Raw genomic sequence first — 23,203 nt, 5'->3', positions numbered from 1 at the left:
TCCAAAAAGATCATTAAGGAACAACAAACTAGCGTGGACTTCTGTCCCGTACCTAACGTGTTTACAGGCTTGCATAGATATTGTGTTGAAGCTGCGTGCTTCTTGTTCCGTTTTAAGGTTCCAGAAGCTGCTGGACCCTCTGAGATGCGACCGGCTGTAAAGCGAGGTCATTGTCTAACTATCGAAAGTAGAAAGTTTCTCTGAAGGCTAAGCTGCATCTGAGCCTGGCTTCTGACACGAGCTGATAATCAGATTTACTCCCCTGAATCCGCTGGACACCACAATGCGCCCCACTGTCGTCGGCCCCCGCTCTGCCTCCCAATCCCTGCAGCAGAGCTAATTACACCCTGCAGAAACACAAATCTCCATGATTTAAAAAGTCACTCTTTTTCAGGGGTTTAACCTTGTTAGGCCGTAAGCCTGGCTTTCTAGTGCATCAGCTCTGTGAAGAATTCTCTGTTCCTGTGAGCTCCGGGACATAGACACACTTCTGTCTTTGCTCATAGCCGTCCGCCTGTCAGAGGGTTCACTCGAAGGCAGCGTAATTAAGTGTGTGTGTCTGTGCCACTGCTCATCCATGCTTGCGTGTGTGTGTGTCTTCAGCAGTGAGGGAGGTGGGGGTTGAGGGAGCACACGCAAGGCTGTCCTCTGCAGGCCATCTGGGACTCTGACTAACTAATAGACTTCCTACATTCATTGAGCAGCGCCACTTGTACATCTCAATCAGGGAGCTGTTGACCACAAACAGGCTCCTAATGACATTAGCTGGTTCTGGCTGTGTGAGGACAGCATGTGGGTTGCCTGACGCCAGGAGGTCAGCCTGTTTCCTGGGGGTCTGCAGGGACCCTAACCAAGTCCACACGAGTGTTACTGGTGTCTGCTCAAAGTACAAACCCGTGTCCTGTCACTGCTGCAAATTCATTCCTCTGTGATGTCCTTCAGTGAGATTTAATCCACTTTCTGTGACTTAATGACAGATCAAACTCAATTTGAGTGCTGCTCCATCCCGCAACACCTCTATTACTCTGATGTCTGTTTCAGACTTAGACAAGCAGGTTTAACGCCAGTTCCGACCTCAGAAATCAGCACGGCTGCCTTGTGCATGAAAGGTGATGATAGCTGCTCTGATGAACTCCAAATTCTCTCTTTGGCCAATTTGTATCCCATTAAATGAGCCCCAGACGCAGAAGTGTTCATCCAGTGTAATAGAACATCTTATACTGTATCTTGTTTGATGAGAATGCCACTGGTGATACTGGAGCTCTGAAATGTAACTTCAGTGATACTGTTAAAAAAAAAGGGGGTGATTTTTGATGAGAATTAAAACTTTTATGAATACGTGTATTCAGTAGGGAAATTTGGCTTTCATCGCCTCTGAGTTAAACCTTTTTTAGGCCATGCACGCTTTTATCAGCTCTAGGACTGACCACTGCAACGCCCTTTGGTGTCTCACAGTCGACCCTCAACAGGCTGCAGTTGGTCCAAAACGCAGCTGCACGCATTTTGACTGACACCCCTACACGTGACCACCTCGCCCCCATTTTCTCTGCTCTCCATAGGCTACCTGTTCGTTTTCAAATAGACTTTAAGCTCCTCCGAATGTTATTTTATACACATTTGCGTTATTACATTACCAGCTCAGTAGCCTGGTGGGAGAGCGTCCGCCCTGGGTCTGGGATATCAGGGTTCGATTCCTGGTCGGGTCATACCAAGTCTCTATAAGAAAAAAAGCTTTAATGGGTTGGATTGGAGGGGTTAAACCACCAAATAGTTCCCGAGCGCAGCCACCGCTGCAGCTCACCACTCCCCTCCATGGGGATGGGTCAAATGCAGAGATGAATTTCACCAGTGTGTGATGATGACGGGACTTTAACTTCATTATTCCAGCAGAAATGTTTTATTTCTACCACATTAGACCCCTGCATGCCCTGGACGTTCTACATTTTACTGCTGCTGGAGAAATCCATGCTGTATGAAGGCTCACCAGATATTATTGCATGAAGAAGAAGAAGAAGATATAATTTCTATAGCGCCTCTCAAGATAAAAATCATGAGGCGTTTCACAAAAGCAAAAAATTTAAAAATATAAAAAAGCATTTAGAAAATGATTGACAATATATTTAAAATGAGCATAAATTAGACAATTGTGATTAAAAAATGTTAAGAAAGAGAGAGAGTGAATAGGAAATGGGGAAATCAGTGGATCCTGGTTAAACAACTCACAGCTGCTCTTGATGAACATAACATCTATGATAGCTTCCAGTCAGGTTTTCGTGGAGCTCATTCTACTGAAACAGCTCTTCTTAGGGTCTCTAAAGACCTTCTGACTCACAGTGATGCAGGGGACTGTTCAGTTCTGGTCCTGCTGGACCTGACTGCAGCCTTTGACACTGTTGACCATCACCTGCTACTGGAGAGGCTGAGAGACTGGGTAGGCCTATCAGGATCTGCTCTGGAGTGGTTCTCCTCTTATCTTTCTGAGCGCTCCTTTTCTGTGGCCGTCTCCAAGTTTAGGTCCTCCACCACCTCTCTTACCCATGGTGTCCCACTAGGTTCTGTGCTGGGGCCTCTGCTCTTCCTCCTCTATCTGCTTCCTCTTCAGCACATCCTGAGCTCCTTCAAAGGAATCTCCTACCACCTTTATGCAGATGACATCCAACTGTACATCTCCTTTAAGCCCCATGAGATGTCTAAGCTGCAGCTGTTACACACCTGCTTAGACTCTATCAAAACCTGGATGGTGGGAGCTTTCTTCAGCTGAATGAAGATAAGACTGAGATCCTCATCTGTGCCCCAGACAAGCTGGTTCCCAAAGTCAGAGACTCTCTTGGTCAGCTTGCTTCTCACACCAAACCTTCTGTCAGGAATCTTGGTGTGACCTTTGACCCAGCTCTCACCCTGGATTCTCATGTCAGTTCTCTTGTTCGCTCTTCCTTCTTCCATCTCAGGAACGTTGCTAAGCTGAGTCCCATTCTGTCCCGCTCTGAACTTGAGACAGTTCTCCACACCTTCATCTCCTCACACTTAGACTACTGTAACTCTCTTTTCACGTGTCTGAGCAGAACCTCCCTGAACCGTCTACAGGTGGTTCAGAATGCCTGTGCTCGGCTTCTGACCAAGTCCTCCAAACACACCCACATCACCCCGCTTCTCCTGCAGCTTCACTGGCTGCCAGTCAACTTCAGGGTTCATTTCAAGATCCTGGTTCTGGTCTATAGGGCCTTACATGGACAAGCACCATCTTACATTGGTGATCTTCTTAGTCCCTACACCCCCAGCAGGTCCCTGAGGTCCAGTGATCAAAGCCTACTGGTTGTGCAGCACCAGGCTAAAGACCAAAGGTGACAGATCATTTGCTGCTGTGGCCCCCAGACTCTGGAACTCTCTCCCCCTGAGCCTGAGATCAGTGGACTCGGTGATCTCCTTTAAAAAGCAGCTGAAGACTCACCTGTTCAAGCTGGCTATGCTTAACATTTTTTAGTCACAATTGTCTATTTTTGCTCATTTTAAATATATTTTTAAACATTTTCTAAATGCTTTTTTTATTTTTACATTTTTTGCTTTTGTGAAGCACCTCGTGATTTTTATCTTGAGAGGCGCTATAGAAATGATATTTTCTTCTTCTTCTTCAGTCCAGGGTGTCCCCTCCTCTCACCTGATGACTTCTGCAGTTGGACATCAGCTCAGCTTGGCCCTACAGATGAAGAAGAGATGAGTGAGTGAAACTTGCTGAATTACTACTCCAGACCCTCAGCAGGCATCTGTTCTAATGAACACAGAAGAAAAGTTTTTATTTATTGAGTCCGTCTCCTCCACCTACTTTAGTTTGCAGCTGGCCCAGCCACAGTGTGTACATTAAAACAACCTTTTCAGGAGCTGCTGTAGCAGTTTTTTTTTCTGCCTGAGCCTGATGACACGAGGCGAGCTTCACAAAACCCCTCTTCAGCCTTTTGACAGGCCTGAGTGACAGATAACGAGGAGGGAGGAAGAGGAGAGTGGACGAAGGCAGCCTCCATCTCTTGTTCTGTTGTTACCTCTCCCTCTTTACATCACAAGAATGTAAGTCTTTAAAGCCTCCACATCTGTGAGGAGCGACGGTTCGGGGATTTAAAAGCTGATCCTCCCCGCGTGAGTCGCAGACAGCCGCCCCACCTTCCTGCCTTCTTTCACTCTGCTGCATTGTGCTCAGACGCTCGCTGTATCGGTGCATTTTGAGCTGGTTTTTACTGAGCGATAAAAAGGGAGAGGAGGCAAGCTTTGTTTTAAATGAAGCTCAAATAAAAGCCTCGTGTCTGCGCACCGTTTATTACAACTGTTTGCTCTGCTAGGGTCACTGGATGAGTCACCGGCACCGGCCATGTGAACAGACAACCACATTTCAGTACTGACGTGCTTTTATCTTGCTCATGTCACTGCTGATTCTCTTATTAAAGTTTCACCTCCAGTGAGATGATTTTTGGACCCTCTTCTTCTCCAGTCAGAAAGTTTAAAAGCTAGAGCAGCTTTTTGTGTTGATTGGTGTTTTTAACACAAGGGGGCAGTAGTGGTAGCATTCAGCTCTGCAGTTTGACCTTTGGGTGTTTTATAGATTAAGTATCAGCTTGTTTCCTGTTTTTATGACTTTTCATGTGACATAGAAAATGTGATTTTATGAACAAATGAAGCATTCAGATGTAAATAGCTCAGATTTTGGTTTTTCTGAAGTCTGGCTGCAGCGGATGTGGTTTTAGAAACATGAATAAAATCAGGTTTTTTATATGCAGATGATAAAAACAGCTCAACAGTCATTGCAAGCAAGGAGGAAGACAAGCTAAAGAGCGTTTGTAAAAACAATCAAAGCGATGAAGAACATGCTTTTGGAGAAAACGTCTTGATCTGTTAATGACATCATCAGAATCAAACATGGGAAGAGTTGTCATTTCTATCAGTGTTTTCCTTGCAGATGACATGAAAGACATTCAGTAGAGGACGACGGTTTTTGATTTAATCCTAGTTTGCAAATATTTTATGTGCTTTGAAAGTATTGTCGAGTCAGATTGTCAGTGGTCTAAATTCAGTAACCCGTTCTCGAGGTCCACCTGCACTCGGCAGCAGCTTTTTAAGTTCATTAGTGAGTCTCTTTGGCTAAAAGCTTCTGCCAAATGCACGAACATAGACATAACAGAAAAAATGTATTATAAACTTTAGTAGGGATGTTCGATATCAGCTTTTTACCAGCATTGACGTCATCGTCTTCCTCCGCTTATCCGGGTCCGGGTCGCGGGGGCAGCATCCCAACTGGAGCTCCAGACCGTCCTCTCCCCGGCCACCTCCACCAGCTCCTCCGGCAGGACCCCAATGCGTTCCCGGACCAGATTGGAGATGTAACCTCTCCAACGTGTCCTGGGTCGACCCGGGGGCCTCCTGCCGGCAGGACATGCCCGTAGCACCTCCCCAGGGAGGCGTCCAGGAGGCATCCTGACCAGATGCCCAAACCACCTCAACTGACTCCTTTCGATCCGGAGGAGCAGCGGTTCTACTCCGAGTCCCTCCCGAATGTCCGAGCTCCTCACCCTATCTCTAAGGCTGAGCCCGGCCACCCTACGGAGGAAACTCATTTCGGCCGCTTGTGTCCGCGATCTCGTTCTTTCGGTCATTACCCAAAGCTCATGACCATAGGTGAGGATTGGGACGTAGATCGACCGGTAAATCGAGAGCCTGGCTTTCTGGCTCAGCTCCCTCTTCACCACGACAGATGGGCTCAGCGTCCGCATCACTGCAGACGCCGAACCAATCCGCCTGTCGATCTCCCGATCTCTCCTACCCTCACTCGTGAACAAGACCCCGAGATACTTAAACTCCTCCACTTGAGGTAGGACCAGCATTGTTTCACCTCTTAATCTCTGGGATAAGCCGATACTAATATAGCAGGTTCTCCCTTATAGAAAAAGGAGAAATGTGACGCTAGTTACCTACAATTATTTTCATATCTACTGTCATACAATCTGAAACTTTAAACATTATTTATGCTAATTTTTACAGCTTCACTTTGAGTTAGGCCAGTTGTGCAGAGCAAAGACAAAACTCTCAAAAACTGAATCTCAGATCCATCATCTTTAGAGGAGACGTAGCTGAAGAGTGATGTGTGATGTGTGCATGGGAAGTAGAGCTTGTGTCATTAAAAGGTTAAAAACTGGTAACTTCTAATTTTATATCTTAACACCAATATCAACCAATAACATGTGACATCCTTAGTATATTTTGCTTTGTGTTGACCAAATAAAACATTTTCAAGTTTAAACTTTTTTAAAATCTTTACTTTTTATATTGATCCTTACATTTGCTGTCATCACATATTTCAGTTTTTAAAAATAATTTCCAAATGTTTAATTTTTTCATTTACTTAGCATAAAAATTACAATATAGATTCTGAATTAAAAATTAATTTTATTAGCTTCTTTAAATTGCCTTATTTATTAAGTTTCACAGTAAAACCGTTGCTATGAGCCTGTAAACAGGAATTTGTTTGATCAGATTTATGTTTTGTCCTGCAGGTCCACCATCCTGCGGTGCATCATCCCTCCGTGTGTCCGCGGTTTCTGTCCCATATGAAAGTTCGTCCTGAAGACCTCCACCCTCCAAGTTTCCTGACGTCTGCAGAGCAGTTTCCGTCTCAGGCGAAGATAAAACATATCAAACCAATTTCTGCTCCAAAAACCCAAACTCTTGGTGAGTTTTGTCCAACCAATCCCAGCTGCAACAGGAAGAGGTGCTCACTGTTTTTCCTCACCTTCCCTTCCCGTCTTAGCAGCCATGGCAGCGGCCACCCTGTTTGCCATCAGCTTAATCTACACGTATGGTTCTGTGTCAATGTGGCCTGAGCTCTGCGGGGAGGGAGTGCCCACAGCGCCGCCCTGCTGGCGGTCATCTGGTTGAACTGTTCAGTGAAAGGCTTTTTTTCCCCAAGGAGACCTGCCGCTCTTTTTAAACCTTCTGATGTGAAGGCATTTGTCCCCGCTCACACCTCAGTACCACAGCAGGGTGTGTGTGTGTGTGTGTGTGTTAGGTGGTGGTACTTCTCAACACTGAGGTCTAATTCTAATTATTCTGCCATATGGTCACTGGCTCCCTCACAATCAGCCTTAACCCTCCTCCCTGAAGAAACGTGCTGCGCCCAATGCCACGGCTTTGCACTCTGACACATGTCATTCATATGCACATTAGTACACACACACACACACACACACACACACACACACACCAGTTCATGTACACTTGTGTGTGTGTGAGTATAACAGATGGGATTGGCAGCCTATTGTAGGAAGGAGTGCAGAAATGTGCCCTTCACTGTCTTGACTCCTCCGAGCGGGAGAGCCCCAGGAAACGAGAGCAGATTGTTTGACACCCTTCACCCCTGCAGCCCCTCCGCCATCGCTGCCACACAGAAACACACAACGATCAGCAAAACAAAAACTAGTAAGAGGATGGAGAGGAAGTGGGTGGAGCTGAACAGATTCAAAGTCAGCAGAAGAAAACCACAGAGGAATGAAGGGTTTCTTTCAGCTTTCAAACAAAACAATTCATATTTAGATTGTTTCTCAAGCAGAACACGACTCCTGTGTTGTTAAATATGTGTTGTATGCATGGTGGCGCAGTGGTTAGCACTGTTGCCTCGCAGCACGAAGGTCACAGGTTCGAAACTCGGCTGCGGCCTTTCTGCGTGGAGTTGCGTGTTCTCCCCATGCATGCGTGGGTTTCCTCCGGGTACTCCGGTTTCCCCCACAGATCACAACATGCCCTATAGGTTATAAATTGTAAGTCGCTTTGGATAAAAGCGTCTGCTAAACAAATAAACATAATAATAATAAATAAGCACCTCAAGCAATCACCACCCTCCAGTAAACTTTATTCATCCCCGCCAGAGACATTTCCTGAACACACGTTGCAGCTGAAAGCATGCGGCACACCTGCAAGCGACCTGTAAAGCTGCGTCTGTTAGCTGCGGTGAAGTTTGCTGCGAGGCGATTTCGCGCTGCCTTTGTTAGCAGGCTGGCCCACTCAGCAGGGAAACAGTTGTTAGCTGCACAACTGGAGGAGAGAGGGAGTGAAAACGTCATGAGCAGGAGTTTGGTCAGAACCCCTGCTTCAAGTCAGTTTTGATAAAAAATATAATAAAATGTGTTTTTATCTTCATTAAAGGGGACCTTCACCTTGGTGGAGGACTGAAATGTGAGCAGGATGTGACGGAGGGAAGTCGCTCTGCTGCTGATGCTCCTCACCTCCAGCTCCCTGCCACCCCGACACCATCCAGCCGCAGTCCAACGCCTCTCCGACTCAAAACTCCTCCACTTGACTCTGAAATACATCAAAACAAAACAAACATCATGCGAACAACGGAAACTCTTCCTCTTCCTTCGAATGTTCCTCCCCTACGGGACGGATCTGGAGCCTCTGAGAGGGAAAAGGTGCTGCAGCCTGCTGTGGTGGAGCCGGACATGGATCTTAGCTTCGGACCTTCCAGATCAACACCAACCTCCCCCTCCACAGGGTCACTGTCAGACTTCAGCCGTCCACCTTCCAGTTTATTCAGCCGGAGCACCGACCTCTGCAGCGGCCGGAGTAGCGTCCCGAGTCGCTACACCACTGGTAAAAGTTCACATCTCTAGGGCAGATGTTTTAGAGCTCGTTGCCCGTGACCAAAGTTCTCCTCTTGTTTTTGCAGGAGAAACTGACTCGGCAGCAGAGAAATGCGTTTCTTCCTCCACACATCAGCTTTCTACAAAGAAGCAGGCATCTCTGGCCGCTTTGACACCAACATATTCGCACCATGAAGAACCCATTAACACCAGCACCTCCACGCCTTCACCCACTGATCAGCTTTGTGATCAGCCAACGCCCTGTTCTGTTCGCCAACAAACACCGGCCATCCAGCCTGGTTCTGATAAACCTCTGAGCAGCAGAAAAAGCACGAGAACAACAAAAAACGTGGACCTAAACACATCTACGGAGCCTTCTTGTAACCAGACCTTGTCTTCTGATAGAAGTTGTGCTACGTCTGCGTTTCCTTCCACCGCATGGTCTTCCAGCACTAGTCCACGGGCTGCTTCCTGTTCAGCACTACTAGCAACGATGACCCCCGCTCCTCCATCGTCCCGGCTGGAGTCACGCCGCTGGCCCGTCCTGCCTCCCATCTCTCCTGTCAGAGGTGAGACAAGGACCATTCACACCCTCAAACCCACTTTCTTCTCTTTGTTGTCCTCAGCGTGGGTGGACATCCCATCTGAGACAAAGAGACGGAGCCTTAGAGTCGCTGACACCACCAACCTAAAAATGACCAGTTTTTCCTTTTCTTCCATATCAGGAAGAGAAAAGAGGGCATTTGATGGAAAGCTGGTGCCATCTGATTCCCCGTTCAAAGGCGTGGGGCCCCCAACAATCAAGGCTGGGGTCTCCACCTCATGTGCCTTGGCTCCCCGATGCTTTCGCCATTCTCTTGGATCTGAGAGGTAGACCTGAAGCTGATGGTCATAAATCCACACTGACCACTGCTCGCTGAGGGCAAAACACTGAGCTGAACCGCCACAATAGAATACCTCTGTGGCTTTCCTGCAGCTGCTAATTCACCGTTCCCAATGGGGATAAAAGTTAGGGCCGCTGACATCTGACTTCTCCAGGAACTTTATGAAAGAAAGCAAACAAAGTGGAAATTGTGTAGGGATTTTCTCCTTTCTGTGAGAGACATCTACTGTTCTCTGTGGTGCTGTGCTGGCGGGGTCACACTCTGTATCGCGCCATGCTGTTCTCTTCACCGCAGACACAGAACAAGTGTCACCAGTTCATTTATTTCACTGCAGATGGAGGCAATTCAAGTTCAACGTGCTCTCAGTGTGGAAGCGTGCAAAGCTCCGAGACGACTTCCCTTCATTAACAGATCGGCCCTTTTCTGGTTTAAATGTCACGTCCGTCAGCTGTAAAGTACAAAAATAACAAGTAAAATATATTTTTTAAAAGATTTTAAATGACCTTAAGTGTCAAGATCAGAACTTGGAGGACCCGTGATGACACCAGACGCAGTAAGACGATTAACAGTCTTTATTAGCCTGAAGCTACGAGGAGGTGTTTACCAGAGTGATACTCAGGTAGGCGAAGGCAGGCGTGGGTCAAAACCAGACCGAGGCGAAGCAGGTACTGGGAGCAGGCGAGAGACGTGGTCGTAGACAGGTGAAGGCCGTGGTGGCAGGCAGAGTACTTGGCGATGGTCAGACGTGGAAACGAAGTCGAGAGACTATGATCAGGCAGGAAAACAAGAGACTGGAAGATCTTCTAGCAGGAGGAGCGTTCAATAGTCTGGCACTGGCTTGGTGTTGGACCAGGAGTCTTATAAGAAGCAATGCAGGTGGAATTTCCTCACGTTACATGGCCCATCAAGACTCACTCTCATTTCATCAGTCCATAAAACCTTAGAAAAATCAGTCTTGAGATATTTCTTGGCCCAGTCTTGACGTTTCAGCTTGTGTGTCTTGTTCAGTGGTGGTCGTCTTTCAGCCTTTCTTACCTTGGCCATGTCTCTGAGTATTGCACACCTTGTGCTTTTGGGCACTCCAGTGATGTTGCAGCTCTGAAATATGGCCAAACTGGTGGCAAGTGGCATCTTGGCAGCTGCACGCTTGACTTTCCTCAGTTCATGGGCAGTTATTTTGGTTTGTCCACACGCTTCTTGCGGGTCCAGGTCGCGGGGGCAGCATCCCAACTAGGGAGCTCCAGACCGTCCTCTCCCCGGCCACCTCCACCAGCTCCTCCGGCAGGACCCCAAGGCGTTCCCGGACCAGATTGGAGATGTAACCTCTCCAACGTGTCCTGGGTCGACCCGGGGGCCTCCTGCCGGCAGGACATGCCCGAAACACCTCCCCAGGGAGGCATCCAGGAGGCATCCTGACCAGATGCCCAAACCACCTCAACTGACTCCTTTCGATCCGGAGGAGCAGCGGTTCTACTCCGAGTCCCTCCCGAATGTCCGAGCTCCTCACCCTATCTCTAAGGCTGAGCCCGGCCACCCTACGGAGGAAACTCATTTTGGCCGCTTGTATCTGCGATCTCGTTCTTTCGGTCATTACCCAAAGCTCATGACCATAGGTGAGGATTGGGACGTGGATCGACCGGTAAATCGAGAGCCTGGCTTTCTGGCTCAGCTCCCTCTTCACCACGACAGATCGGCTCAGCGTCCGCATCGCTGCAGACGCCGAACCAATCCACCTGTCGATCTCCCGATCCCTCCTACCCTCACTCGTGAACAAGACCCCGAGATACTTAAACTCCTCCACTTGAGGTAGGACCTCTCCCTTGACCCGGAGTTGACAAGCCACCCTTTTCCGGTCGAGAACCATGTATCAGATTTGGAGGTGCTGATCCTCATCCCTAGACTAGAAAATTACAAAGAATAAATTGAGATGTTGCTCCAAAAGAGTGGCAAAAATAACTAGAATGATCTCTAAATGGTTTCATAAAGAGGTTATAAAAGAACTGACCCCCGTCATCATTCTCTCACATTTCTGACCGTCTGAGAGTGACCCCTGAGCTGACCTGTTGTCAGTAACATCTCCATGGTTTAACTGTCTCAGATGATGAAGCAGGGCACTGTCCTGAACTGGCCTGGCCTCTCCTCTCAGGGCCTTTCAGCCCGGCTCTGTGACCAGGAAAACAGGAGCCACAGGCGCACAGAGGAGGTGTTGTACCCCCCTCCTCTCAGCGACACCCTTAACCTCTCTGAAAAACTCGTCGGCTCAGAGCGACAGCCTGGTTGACAGGAGCAATATGCTTTGAAGTGTCCAGTCAAGTTGTCGCATTGTCTTTCAGAGCAGAGCTCAAGGGCACAATGGTGCAGCGGTGCGTGTTGGCCGTCGTTCACATACTTGACTTTGTGAAGGTGGCTTCGTGTCTACATTCACCACGTGGGTCGACTGAGAGTTTGTGCCTCTGTATATATTTTCCTTTTGTCTGTGCCAAAGCTCTTGTGCATATCTAATGTGAGAAAAAAATACACCACACAGTAAACCAGTTTCCCCAACTAATCCTCTGGTTTTTACACAAGAGTGGGGGAACAGTTGTGATTAGCTTTCTAACTTGTCCTCAGAGTGAGGTCTAATCTTTTGGGGCCTGTAGGGCAGAATTTCTTTCTCATGAGTCTAAGGCCCTGTCCACACGTAGCCGGGGAACTGCCAAAACGTATTTTTCTACGTTTTGGCCTGTCATCCACACGAAAACGGAGTTTTTTCACACAAAAACGGATCTTTTTAAAAACTCCGGCCAAAGTGAAGATCTGCGTTTTCTCCGTTTTGGGTGTCTGCGTGTGGACAGACAAAACCGGAGTTTTAAGGTCCGCAACGTCACTTTCCGCGACAAAAAAATGCTGACATCACGTGTGCGACCTGTGTTTACACTAGTCGACAGCATGGATGCCCTCAGAGCTGCGCTCGCTTTATCAATCGTCCGAGCGCTTTTTGCTTGTTTGTTTTTGCAAGCGGAATTACTGCTCCTTGCGGAAGACCACAGACGAAGGACGAGGTTAAGAACGGGGGAAGTACTGCCGCCTACAGGTCTGGCATGTCCTTAACAACGTATTTATCCGGGTACGTGTGGACAGAGTTTTTTTTAAACGAGGTGGTGTGGATGCGTTTTTGGAGGGGCGGATATTCGTTTTTTAAAAAACCCCGGCTACGTGTGGACTAGGCCTAATTTTGTTTTCTGAGGGTTGATGGTCTCATTATCTTCAGATCTTCATACCTAAGAGAGCAAAACAACTCGGAGAAGAGCTTAAAATGTAAAAATGTTGTTGCAGTAAAAAATCTTCCTCTGCTTCTTTGTGAATTTGAAATTTCAAGGGGCTGTTTGACCTTTTCACATAAATGTCATCGATAAACCAGATGAATAGTGATATCCAGAGAAGTTGGAGGGAGAAGGCAACTGTTAGCCTTCAGGTCGTATGGATCCATCATGGTTGTAGGAGCTAACACCCACCTGTGGAGTGATTGGCCAGCTGAAGTTCCCGCCTACATACACAGAGAGAGCCTCTGATTGGCGTGGGCAGAATCAGCCAGCGGCGTCTTCCCACGTGCGTGATTCACTGGGAATCTGGATGCATTGGGGTAAACATCTTCTCTGACTGCAGCTCAGAGCGAGTGGTGCAGCTCGATGACTGACTGTCTGCTGTGAGTGCTCTTGGATGGGAGAGGAGCCCACAACAGCACCGCTGCTCCACGAGAAGAGGATGCTGTGCGCTTCATGACAGAGTCTGACAGTCTGAGCAACACTGCTCACGACTGCTTTTGCTTACGAACTTGTGGACACCACACACTTCTCTGTGCCACTATAGCAGAGCCCGCCCATGTCCTAGCCCACATCCACGTTCCTGAGAAGGCTGTGTAAACACAACCTTGCCACCAGGCTGTCTCCACCCTGCCCAGGCAGAGCTGACCTAAGTGTAAAAAGGCCATTAGCTAAAAAAGGATCTCTGGTATGTTTGCTAAGTTTCTCGGAATAAAGTATCTGCTCTGTTTTCAACTTTTTGTCCATTTTGATTCTAAAGATCAGAAAGCAATGCCATCATATTGTGTTTGCCCCTCGTTTCTTAGTCAGTTTACCTCCACTCGCCATCCAAGATGGCGTTGACGGTTGTTTTTGTCACATGACTGATAAACACAGGTTGAAAAATCTAGCTAACTCGGACCAGGGCTGATTTAATAGAAAGTTTCCACCTTGGAAAATGGCCTGTATTTAATATAGCACCTTCTAGAGTCCTGCCCCCCCACCCCCCCACCCCCCGAGACACTTTACAACACAATCAGTCATTCACACCATATGAACAAAAACATCCTAGTTGTTTGAGATTGTGATTTATTTGATTTTTAATTTTTGTGCTTTTTTACCTTTTGCATCACAATATTTTTAACGCCATCACTCTGACCCCAGCGTTCTGCCAGATGTGTAAGCTGAATCAGGAAGCATTCTCCAAATTTGGTATTTTAATTCAAACCTTAAAGTTTTTGTCCAAATCACAACTCAAACATGCAGAAGGATGTCTGCCGGATGAGATAATGCTATTTTTTAATGATTACATCTACTCTGTGTTGTTGCAGGATGCTCAGCAGCCTCCCGCTGCTCTGAGATCAGCTGCAGTCAGTCTCATATGTTTGATGAACTGGAAGCCATCACTCCTCCCTCAGCTTCCTGCTTGTCTCTGGACCAGCTGTCAGACTCTTCAGCTTCTGACTCACCTCATACAGGTAACAGTAGTTACCTAGTTTGATCTGTTAATGTGTATTATTCATGAAGACAAACAGAAGTATGAATGTCATTCAAACTTGTTCTGGTTTCTTTTGTCCAAATATGATTACTTGCAGCCATTAGAAGGATAAAAACCGAGTTTTAACTTCCTGTCAGGGTGAAGTAATGATAAAGTCCAATAGAATTCACCTTTCAACCTTTCTAGGAATCAACATATTGTCCAGAAGCTACATTTATCTGTTAATTTGGCCTCTTTCTGCTTCTTTTGTTATTCAAACACATAAAATTAAAGCAAATGTGGATTCTTTTAGCCACAAAAAGGCAATTTGTTTTTCTCAGACTGACAAGTGTTGTGCCTGTCCTCTTTAGATGCAGACACAGGTTATCTGTGTTTGTGCTGCAAATTCTAATGGGCTTTATCACGTTTCACCTTGACAGGATTTTTTCATCCTTCTAATGGCTGCAAGTAACATCTGATTTTTAGTGAGCGCTCCTTTTTCTGTTGACGATGCGTTTATCGGAGCACTCACTCCGGCCGGTCTTTGTTAGCTTGACAAAAGCAAAAGTTAATGTGATGTGCGAGTGTTTATGTCTTGTTAGTATGCATGTGTGTGTCCTGGAGGTACTGCAGAGAGAATGAAGACTTCCTCCATCTCTCTCGCTGCCTGCTAATCCCCGTCAAGGTGTTAACCTGCTCGCTTGACCTGAACCCTTGCACGACCCCAGAGGCCTTTGGCCCCGAGGATGTGGAAGGATCAGTGTGGCTGCTGCTACAGCGAGCAGGGTGATAAAATCTGCTCTGGGTCTAAGCCAGGAGCTGAGCTAATGCTCCACACTGATGTTTGTCCCACTGACGTGCAGCACAATTTAGATTCCTGCTGTTGATTTGAGGCTTCACTGAGCAGAAGATGTTATAAATAAAAATATGTTTTAGCAGGCTAAATCTGAAAAGGACCAAACATTTTGGGGAGGATTTGTGCATGCCCAGTAAAAGAGTACTAAAGGAAAGGACAGGAAGTGGATTTTGGTGTCTGGCCATTTGTCTGAGGGTGATAGCCTGACGACAGGCTGAAGGACATCTCGTTCAGCTAGCGAAAGCCTTCCAAAAGCAGGCTGTGAACTGGGACTCCCAGTCAAACACCACGTCCGTGGGGAAGCCATGGACGCACACCAGGTGCTCCAGGAGTAGCTCCGCAGTGCATCGGGCAGTGGGGAAACCCGGAAGGATGACAAAGTTGGCCGATTTGGAAAACCTGTCCACTACTGTGAGGATGGAATTGAGGTTGTTGATGGACGGAAGCCCAGTGACAAAGTCTAGCCCCACGTGTGACCACGGATGCTGGGGAACAAGTAGAGGCTTGAGTGTCCCAGGAGTGAGTTGACTGAAGCGGGCGCAGACATCGCAGGCACCAGTGTAGTCCTTGACTTCCTTGGCCATTCCCGGCCACCAGAGGGCCCGCCGCCAAAACTTAAGGTTACGGGAAAACCCAGCATGGCCTGACAGGAGAGAGGAGGAGTGACCCCATGGCAGTGCCTCTCTGAGGCAGGAGTAGGGCACGTAGAGGCGGTTTGTGGGCACCTTGGCTGGTGCGAGATCGTCTCGAAGTGCGGCCTGGATGGAATCTTCCATGGGCCAACCCAGGGAGGCCAGGAAGTATCGGAGCGGGTTCAGGGGGTGCTACTGCTGCTGAATAGTTGGACGGGGGGTTAAAGTTGTAGTCAGGATTCAAAATTGATTCTAAAGCTATTGGTGCAGAGTTCTGGACCAACTGAAGGCAATCAATGGCTTTTTTGTTAAAACGTGAAAATTGTGTTACAGTAATCTAGACAGGAGGAGATAAAGGCACGGATGACCATTTCAAGTTCATGTTTTGACACCAACCTTCGCAGTTTGGAGATATTTTTTGATTGAAAAAAACAGTTTTGAACCACTGTTTTTGGAGAGACATTGATTGGTTAAAAACAACAACCAAATTCCTCAAGTTTGACTTGATGTCAGAAGATAAACGACTAAGTTGTTGACTAATCCATGCTCTCAGGGCCAATAATCAGACATTCAGTCTTTTCAGAGTTTATCTTCTAACCAGCTGGTGATAGCTGATAGACACTCTAGTAGTTCAGACAGTTTATAGAACTCAGAATCCTTAAAGGAGCATAACAGCTGAATGTCATCTGCATATACATGTAGGCGATAAGAGACATTATGAAAAGAATCAATTATCTGTCCAAGAGGGTGTTTGTACAAGAGTGGACCCAAAACAGAGCCTTGGGGTACCCCACAGAACAGATTGGTAGAATCTGACATGATTTGGTTTATACAGACACTGTAAGAAATGTATGATCTAAACCAGTCTAGAACAGTTCCAGAGATCCCCACCGAGTCTGTTAATTAAGATACTGTGATCAACAGTGTCAAAAGTTGCAGAAAGATCTAACATGACTGGGAATTCACCATCTGCAGCCATCAGAATGTCACTAGAAACTTTAAGCGAAGCTGTTTCTGTTGAATGTTTTTTGCAAAAATCAGAGAAGTTTCTATCTTAACTGTCATGTAGTTCCAGAAAATTAATCAGTTTATCGGCCTCAACTTTTTCAATGTTGCTGGTGGTGGTCGGAGGGACCGGTGGCACCTGTGCTCGGCAGCCTCACCTCTGTCAGTGCGCCCCAGGGCAGCTGTGGCTACATTGTAGCTCATCCCCACCAGTGAATGACTGGTTGTGTTGTAAAGCGCCTTGGGGGGTTCCAGGACTCTAGAAGATGCTCTATCAAATACAGGCCATTTACCATTTTTTCAAAAATTTTAGAGTTAAAGGGCAATTTAGAAATGGGTCTGTAAATTTTAGGCTGAGAGGAGTCCAAGCTGGGATTTGAACCTTATTTCATCATTTTTAAAATTTTAAGGTTTCGGTTTGATGAAGCTGGTTTTAATCTCATTGTTAGTTTTTGTGAGATTCCAGTAACTTTTGCAAAATATTCTGTGAAAACATTGAATCAGAATCATATTTCTGCATCTCTAAGTGGGTGGTGGCTTTACATTAACACAGGATCAGTTCACTGTTGTCCACCAAAATGTTTCCTAATTGTTTTGATTTGGAATCTTGTTTCTGCGTGCGGCTAATGACGGGACTTATACCAGACCCAACGGAAAGGGTGTCCCGCCACATTGTGTTACCACCACCGTTATCCCAGGGATTTCCTCTCAACGACTCCTTCATTTATCAGCAGGGACAACAGTTCCTACTTCTCACCTGAGGGATGCACTTTATGAGCTCCCAACGGAAAACACTTAGCAGAAGAGCTGGAGCAGCTTGACACCGCACAACCCGGTTGGGGCAAACCCAGAACCTTCCTCCTTTGATGTGGAGTGTTTTCTGGATTGTCTCTCTCTCTCTCTCTCTGTGTGTGTGTGTGTGTGTGTGTGTGTGTGTGTGTGGTGGTGGTGGTGGTTCTTTGCAGCAGAGCGTGTTCTGTGAAATCCCCTCAGATTGGAAAGGCAGCCCCACACCCTGCCAGCGTGGGCCGGGGATTTGCATGGGCAAGGAGCCACAGTGTCACTGATCCACTTTTAATTGGGTGTGACGATGAGAACTTTGGAGTGGCGGTGTGTGTGTGTTTGAGTGTGTAAGGGAGGATTTGGGTCACACTGGTATGGAATTTCATAGTAATTAAACTAATTTCAACAGTTAAAATTACTTTAGAAAAACCTAATGGTCCTACCTGTCGACTGCAATATTCACAAGAAGCAAACATCCTCCATTCAAATATTTTATACGGTCAAATTTGAAATATCTGAGCAGCTTTTCAGGTTATTTAATGATTTTATGTAGAAAGAAATCCTCAGCTGCATAAATCCCAATTGTTTTTAGTAGTTTTTAAGTGTTTGTTTTAATGAAAAGGCTGGTGTTATTTTGTACTTTTGGCTTTTCTCCATTGAAGAACTGAAAGGATTCCGAACACAACGGCCGAAGCTCCTTCCTGTTGGATCTTTCGTTGGAAAAAAGAAAATTACATTTTTACTTGGGAATGTCCCAATCCACTCCTCTATGCTTATCGTCCACCACCAACGCACAGACGACATATCTGTTAGTGTACGAGTTTGTCAGCAAAGCCAAGGCTAAACTTCTCCACCATTTAAAAAGTGATCTTAGCTTCAACTTCTGACTTGTTTCATCACAATATTTGATAGATTATAGTATAACCTCCCGGTAGAGCTGCACAACATATCGTAAATACATCGTTATCGCGATATTAGCATGCACAATATGCATATCACAAAGAACAGATAAATATCGCTTAAATGTTTGCTAAACATAATGCATTCTGTCAATCAAACAGGAACATGATGTTTTTTAACAAACCAAATAGAGCTCTTCTTCACCCATTTGGCCAAATGGATGGGTTCTCATAGGTCAGATGCCTTAATTTTGATGGTTAGCAAACACCTGAGTTAGCTTTGTTCCGCTCTTTCTGCTGATTCTGCTTTTCCCGGGATCCACTGATTACCTTTTCTTTTTCCCTTTCCTCACATCTGTTGCTATTTCTCATTTTTATTATTTTTTATTTCTTTGTTCATGATTATATTTGTTCCTGAGTTAAGTTCTCATTTATCTCAAGTAATATCGTCATCGCAATATTAATCACAGTTATCGCATATCGCCGGTTTTCCTAATATCGTGCAGCCCTACTCTCTGGTGAGGTTTTCCGGGCACGTCCAACCGGGAGGAAGCCTAAAGGGAGACCCAGGACACGGTGGAGGGACTATCTCTCTCACCTGGCCAGGGAATGCCTTGGGATTCCCCCGGAAGAGCTGGCCCAAGTGGCCGGGGAGAGGGAAGCCTGGGCCTCTCGACTTAGGCTGCTGCCCCCGCGACCCGACTCCGGATAAGCAGAAGAAAATGGATGGCTGGATAATTAACTTCTTGCAGAACCTTGATGCTGTGATGCTTACAGTAGCAAAAATAAGTTAACAGTTTTATTAAAGCTAAAGGCCATTAATGTCATTTTAACACGTTTATGGTCTCCTGCAGAGCTGTCTCCCGGCCTCGCTGCACTGACGGTGGGTTGCGATTCCGGAAATCTGGGTTCCTTATCCCGAGTCCAGCTTCTCCTGTTAGATCGGCCGGCAGCGGAGACCTTGATGAGTCCTTCCTCTTATGAGATGTTCTCCCCAGTTCCAGAGTGGACGGACCTGATGGCCTCGTGTAACCATCCAGGGGTGACGTCTGCAGGTACAGCTCTACAGATGAATGAAGCCACGTGACACTAATGCTAACCCAAAAAATACCAGCTGGTTTGGTCTGAAAACCTACAACTTATTATCAGGAAAACAGCAAATCGTTATTTTTCTTGTAAGAAATAACAAAAATGTGTTTAACAAAAGTAGGTCTGGATATTTTGAATGTAAACAAAAATGTTTGTGTGATTCCATGGAATGTGTAACACTAAGTAAATACAATCCTAGAAAACCATCCGTGTTAAACCTCTAAAGTTGCATTTCTGCTAACTTATAAAACCTTATTTGGACCAAACTCATGCAAGACTGTCTGACAGTTTGAAAGAGATCGTTTGATAAGCAAAAACCGTCGCCTAAATAACTGGAAGCAGTCAGACAGGTGTGTCCAAGTTTGTGTGTATAAATGTCAGAGAAAACACACTTGACCCTGTGTGTGTGTGTGTGTGTGTGTGGTGGGGGTGAAAACATTACTGTGTTTTCTCTGCAGTCGTCCTTGAGCGTAAATGATGCTTTTATTGCATCGAGCACCTTTTTCTTTTTAACGAGCGGCGATACAGTCCCTCATGCTCCCAAGCGTGCCGCTACCAGCTCCTAACTGCTTTTCCCTGAAGGCGTGGCAACTCGCAGTGAAGGTTTATAGGGATATCAGGATGTTCCACATTAATAAAGATCAAACCGCTGCAGTGGATCATTAACAGGGAAACTCCAACCAAGATAGCTGGAGACACTTAAAACCGAGCAACAAGCCCACGATAACGGGATAAGGAACCGAGACGAGTGTGTGCTCAGAGCTCAATTAGCCTCTCGGCTGTTGTTTAGAGTCTGATAAACGCGTCACAGGTGAGATAAGGATCACAGACGTTTAAAGGTTTGTTGTTTGCAGGATCACTAGTAAAATAAGCTAATGTTAGATTCATTAGCTAGTTTAAAGAATTCTAACCGAGCGATGTTTGCTTACCCCACTGGCAGATTTTTTTTTTGTCAAAACAAGAAAATTTGGATCATATTTAAGAATAGTTTCCTCCTTTTTTACGTAATGCTTATTTTCTAAATAATATTTTTTTTTCTTTTAGACTAAAAATACGATGAAATGCTTAAAAAATAGCCATTTTTACTTCATGGAAAAGCAGTTTATGCAGTGAGGAAATTGGGTTTACACCCTAATGCAGCCATGAACCAATTATTTTGCCCAAGAAAAGTATTTCTTTTATATAAAATTTTACAAATATAAATAACAGCAACGGCCGAAGGCAGTCAGGTCTACGTTTTGGATTTAGGATCCATGAGTCGCGATTTAGGAATCAAGATTTAAGATTTGGGATCCAGCCATCTAACGCAAACTTGATGAGGTCAGAACTGTTTTAAATTGGCCGAGCTCGGACTAGCTGGTAGCTTACCGATCCTGAACAGAGCTGAACCGTGTTATTTTTGAGCATCGCCACCACCACCTCATTCAGGTGTGTGAGAATCCCATCGTAGGTCTTACTGTGATGTCAGAGGCGTGTTCTCATCTGATGTTAACGGTACCTGAAACTCAGAGATCCACCAATCACAACCGTTCTTCCACAGTTTGAAGAACCCAGAGGTGGGAATTTTTTATTACTTCAACTCGGAAACACAAAAAATATTTCTGATATCCTTCTAACATAAATATATGTCATGGCTCGAGGTAAGTGCCTAACCCAAGACATGCAGAATCATCACACAAGTCCAAAGCAGTAAAGTAAAAATGCCTTTATTATAAACGGTAACTGAAAACCACAACAGGGAAGTCCTGCGCTGAGGAGCCAAGACGGCTCGAGTCTCTGAAGTGTTCAGGTTAAATGATGAGGGGAAGGGAAGCCGGGAAGGACGCTGAGCAGAGGGTGAGAGATTTCGTAGGAGTGAGGCAGCAGAGGGAAGTCCGAGCAGGAACGGCGGAGGAGGACGAGACGTGTTGAATAATTCCAGAAGTGAAGACAGCGAGGGTGAGAAGATGACGAGGTGATCCTGAGCGAGACAAACAGGGGTAAGGGATAATCCAAATCCAAAAATTCAATCCAAGGTCGATAATCCAAAAGTCGAAGGCGAGTCAAAACACGAGTTAACAAATTTCAAGGTTTCAGAATCGAGTTCCTGGTGCTACCTGAACTGGTACAATCATCCGGCAAAATGAAGTGTCTCCGTCCTCCTTTTAAACCCGCGTTCCTGATTAGGGAATCGTCTGCAGCTGTAGTTCCCTCTGCTCCCCACCTGCGGAGAATGAACTCAGATTCTGGTGAGAGGAGATGGTGGAACTCACCTCTGCTCAGGGACATGACAATATATTGTGGAGATTAAAATGAAAACAAAAAAATTAACAAAGTGGTTCTCTCACATCCGTCTAAAAACCTCCACCAATAGCACGGCTCGGACTGAAGCCAACTATTGGAAAATCGGGTTGTCGGCATCACTGAACCGCCAAACTTCCCTGGGTCCTTCACTCAATACACACTTGTGTATTCAGCAGCAGAACACCACCAGTGTGAGAGGTTCTCCTCTCAGTAGTATCAGAGAAGGAGAAACAGCCGGCTGCTACCACTTCTACTTTAGGACAAGCTACCAGAGTCCCGAAAAGAAAAACACCATTCCAAGTCACGGACACCAAAAGAAGTTTGGACCTAGAAAACAGTGACTGGTGTTTAGCGCTATCTCGTTTCCTCTGGCAGTGCTGGTTTCAGTTCTGGCAGACATGGCCCGGGGATGGTATCCGATGGAAGGGTGAGAGGTCTAAGAAATGTTCGCCTGCTATTTAAAAGGTTTAAGTAGTTTAAATAAAATAAAATAAAGCTGCCTTAAGTTAATAATGGCAGTACAGGTTAGATTAACCAGGAGCAAACTGTGTGTTTGTGTCACCAAAGACTAAAAATCTAGTCCACGTTGTCTGTTTGGTGTTGACACAACTCTGGTTCATCCCTCAAGTTAAAGAGGCGTTATGGAAGTTTGACAGCCAAAACATGTTTAGAAATAATAAATGTCTTCTTCATCAGTGTTGGGAGTAACGTGGTACAAAAGTAATTAATTACTGTAATGCATTGCTTTTTGCTGTAATGTGGTAATGTAAGGCATTACAGGGAAAGAAAATGGTAATATTTACTCGGTACAATTGTCAGTAACGCGGTAAATATAATGCATTTTTAAACCCAGAATCAAGCTGTGGTTTTCCTAAAAATTAAAATTGCGGAAAGGTCTAAATAAAGGTCAGGTATCTTCATATATTAAGTCATTTATGGACTCCGCTTTGCGGGCATTCTATGAGCAGAGAGGACGCAGCGGTGACGGCTCAAATACTCCAGCTGCGTCCTGCGCACAGCGCGCGGCCGCTGTTATATTCACAAAATCGCTCCAACAAAATAATTCACTTGCGATCGTTCATATCAGCCCATATTCTCTGTACTTCTGTACTTTACTGACGTGCTTTGCCTCAGCTGAGTTCATAATCTGTGCCCTCGCCCGGTGATTTCAACTCATTACTGCTGGAGCGCCGCGCATATGAAGCTTTTTTTTTTTTTTTTTTTTTTTTTGCGTTCAGTAGATCCCTTTGGCTGATTAGTTAGAAAGTAGGAAGTCTAGGAAACAGTTTTTCTGGAAGACGGAGAAAACATGCAGCATGCAGTAAGGTGAGAGAGAGAAAGGGCCGGAAATTATTCAAATAAAATCAAGAAAACAAAACAAAGTGCTTGAAAAGAAAAT

At 45.8% G+C, this 23,203-nt stretch overlaps 1 protein-coding gene across 2 annotated transcripts in view; it reads left to right on the top strand.

Moving 5' to 3' along the window:
- The window catches only part of LOC107386787 (uncharacterized), a 203,252-nt gene that overhangs the window by 106,855 nt on the left and 73,194 nt on the right, over positions 1-23,203 (top strand). For both annotated transcript variants that reach the window (XM_054739796.2, XM_054739797.2), the window contains 5 exons: positions 6,534-6,708; positions 8,179-8,625; positions 8,702-9,184; positions 14,112-14,258; positions 19,287-19,487. In XM_054739796.2, the coding sequence (XP_054595771.2) occupies positions 6,534-6,708; positions 8,179-8,625; positions 8,702-9,184; positions 14,112-14,258; positions 19,287-19,487 (1,453 nt within the window). The remainder of the gene's footprint in view (positions 1-6,533; positions 6,709-8,178; positions 8,626-8,701; positions 9,185-14,111; positions 14,259-19,286; positions 19,488-23,203) is intronic.

The sequence above is a fragment of the Nothobranchius furzeri genome, chromosome 1 (genome assembly GCF_043380555.1).
Source record: "Nothobranchius furzeri strain GRZ-AD chromosome 1, NfurGRZ-RIMD1, whole genome shotgun sequence".
Lineage (NCBI taxonomy): Eukaryota > Metazoa > Chordata > Actinopteri > Cyprinodontiformes > Nothobranchiidae > Nothobranchius > Nothobranchius furzeri.
The sequence above is the reverse complement of the archived record's forward strand: the minus strand, read 5'-3'. Positions and strand labels throughout refer to the sequence as shown.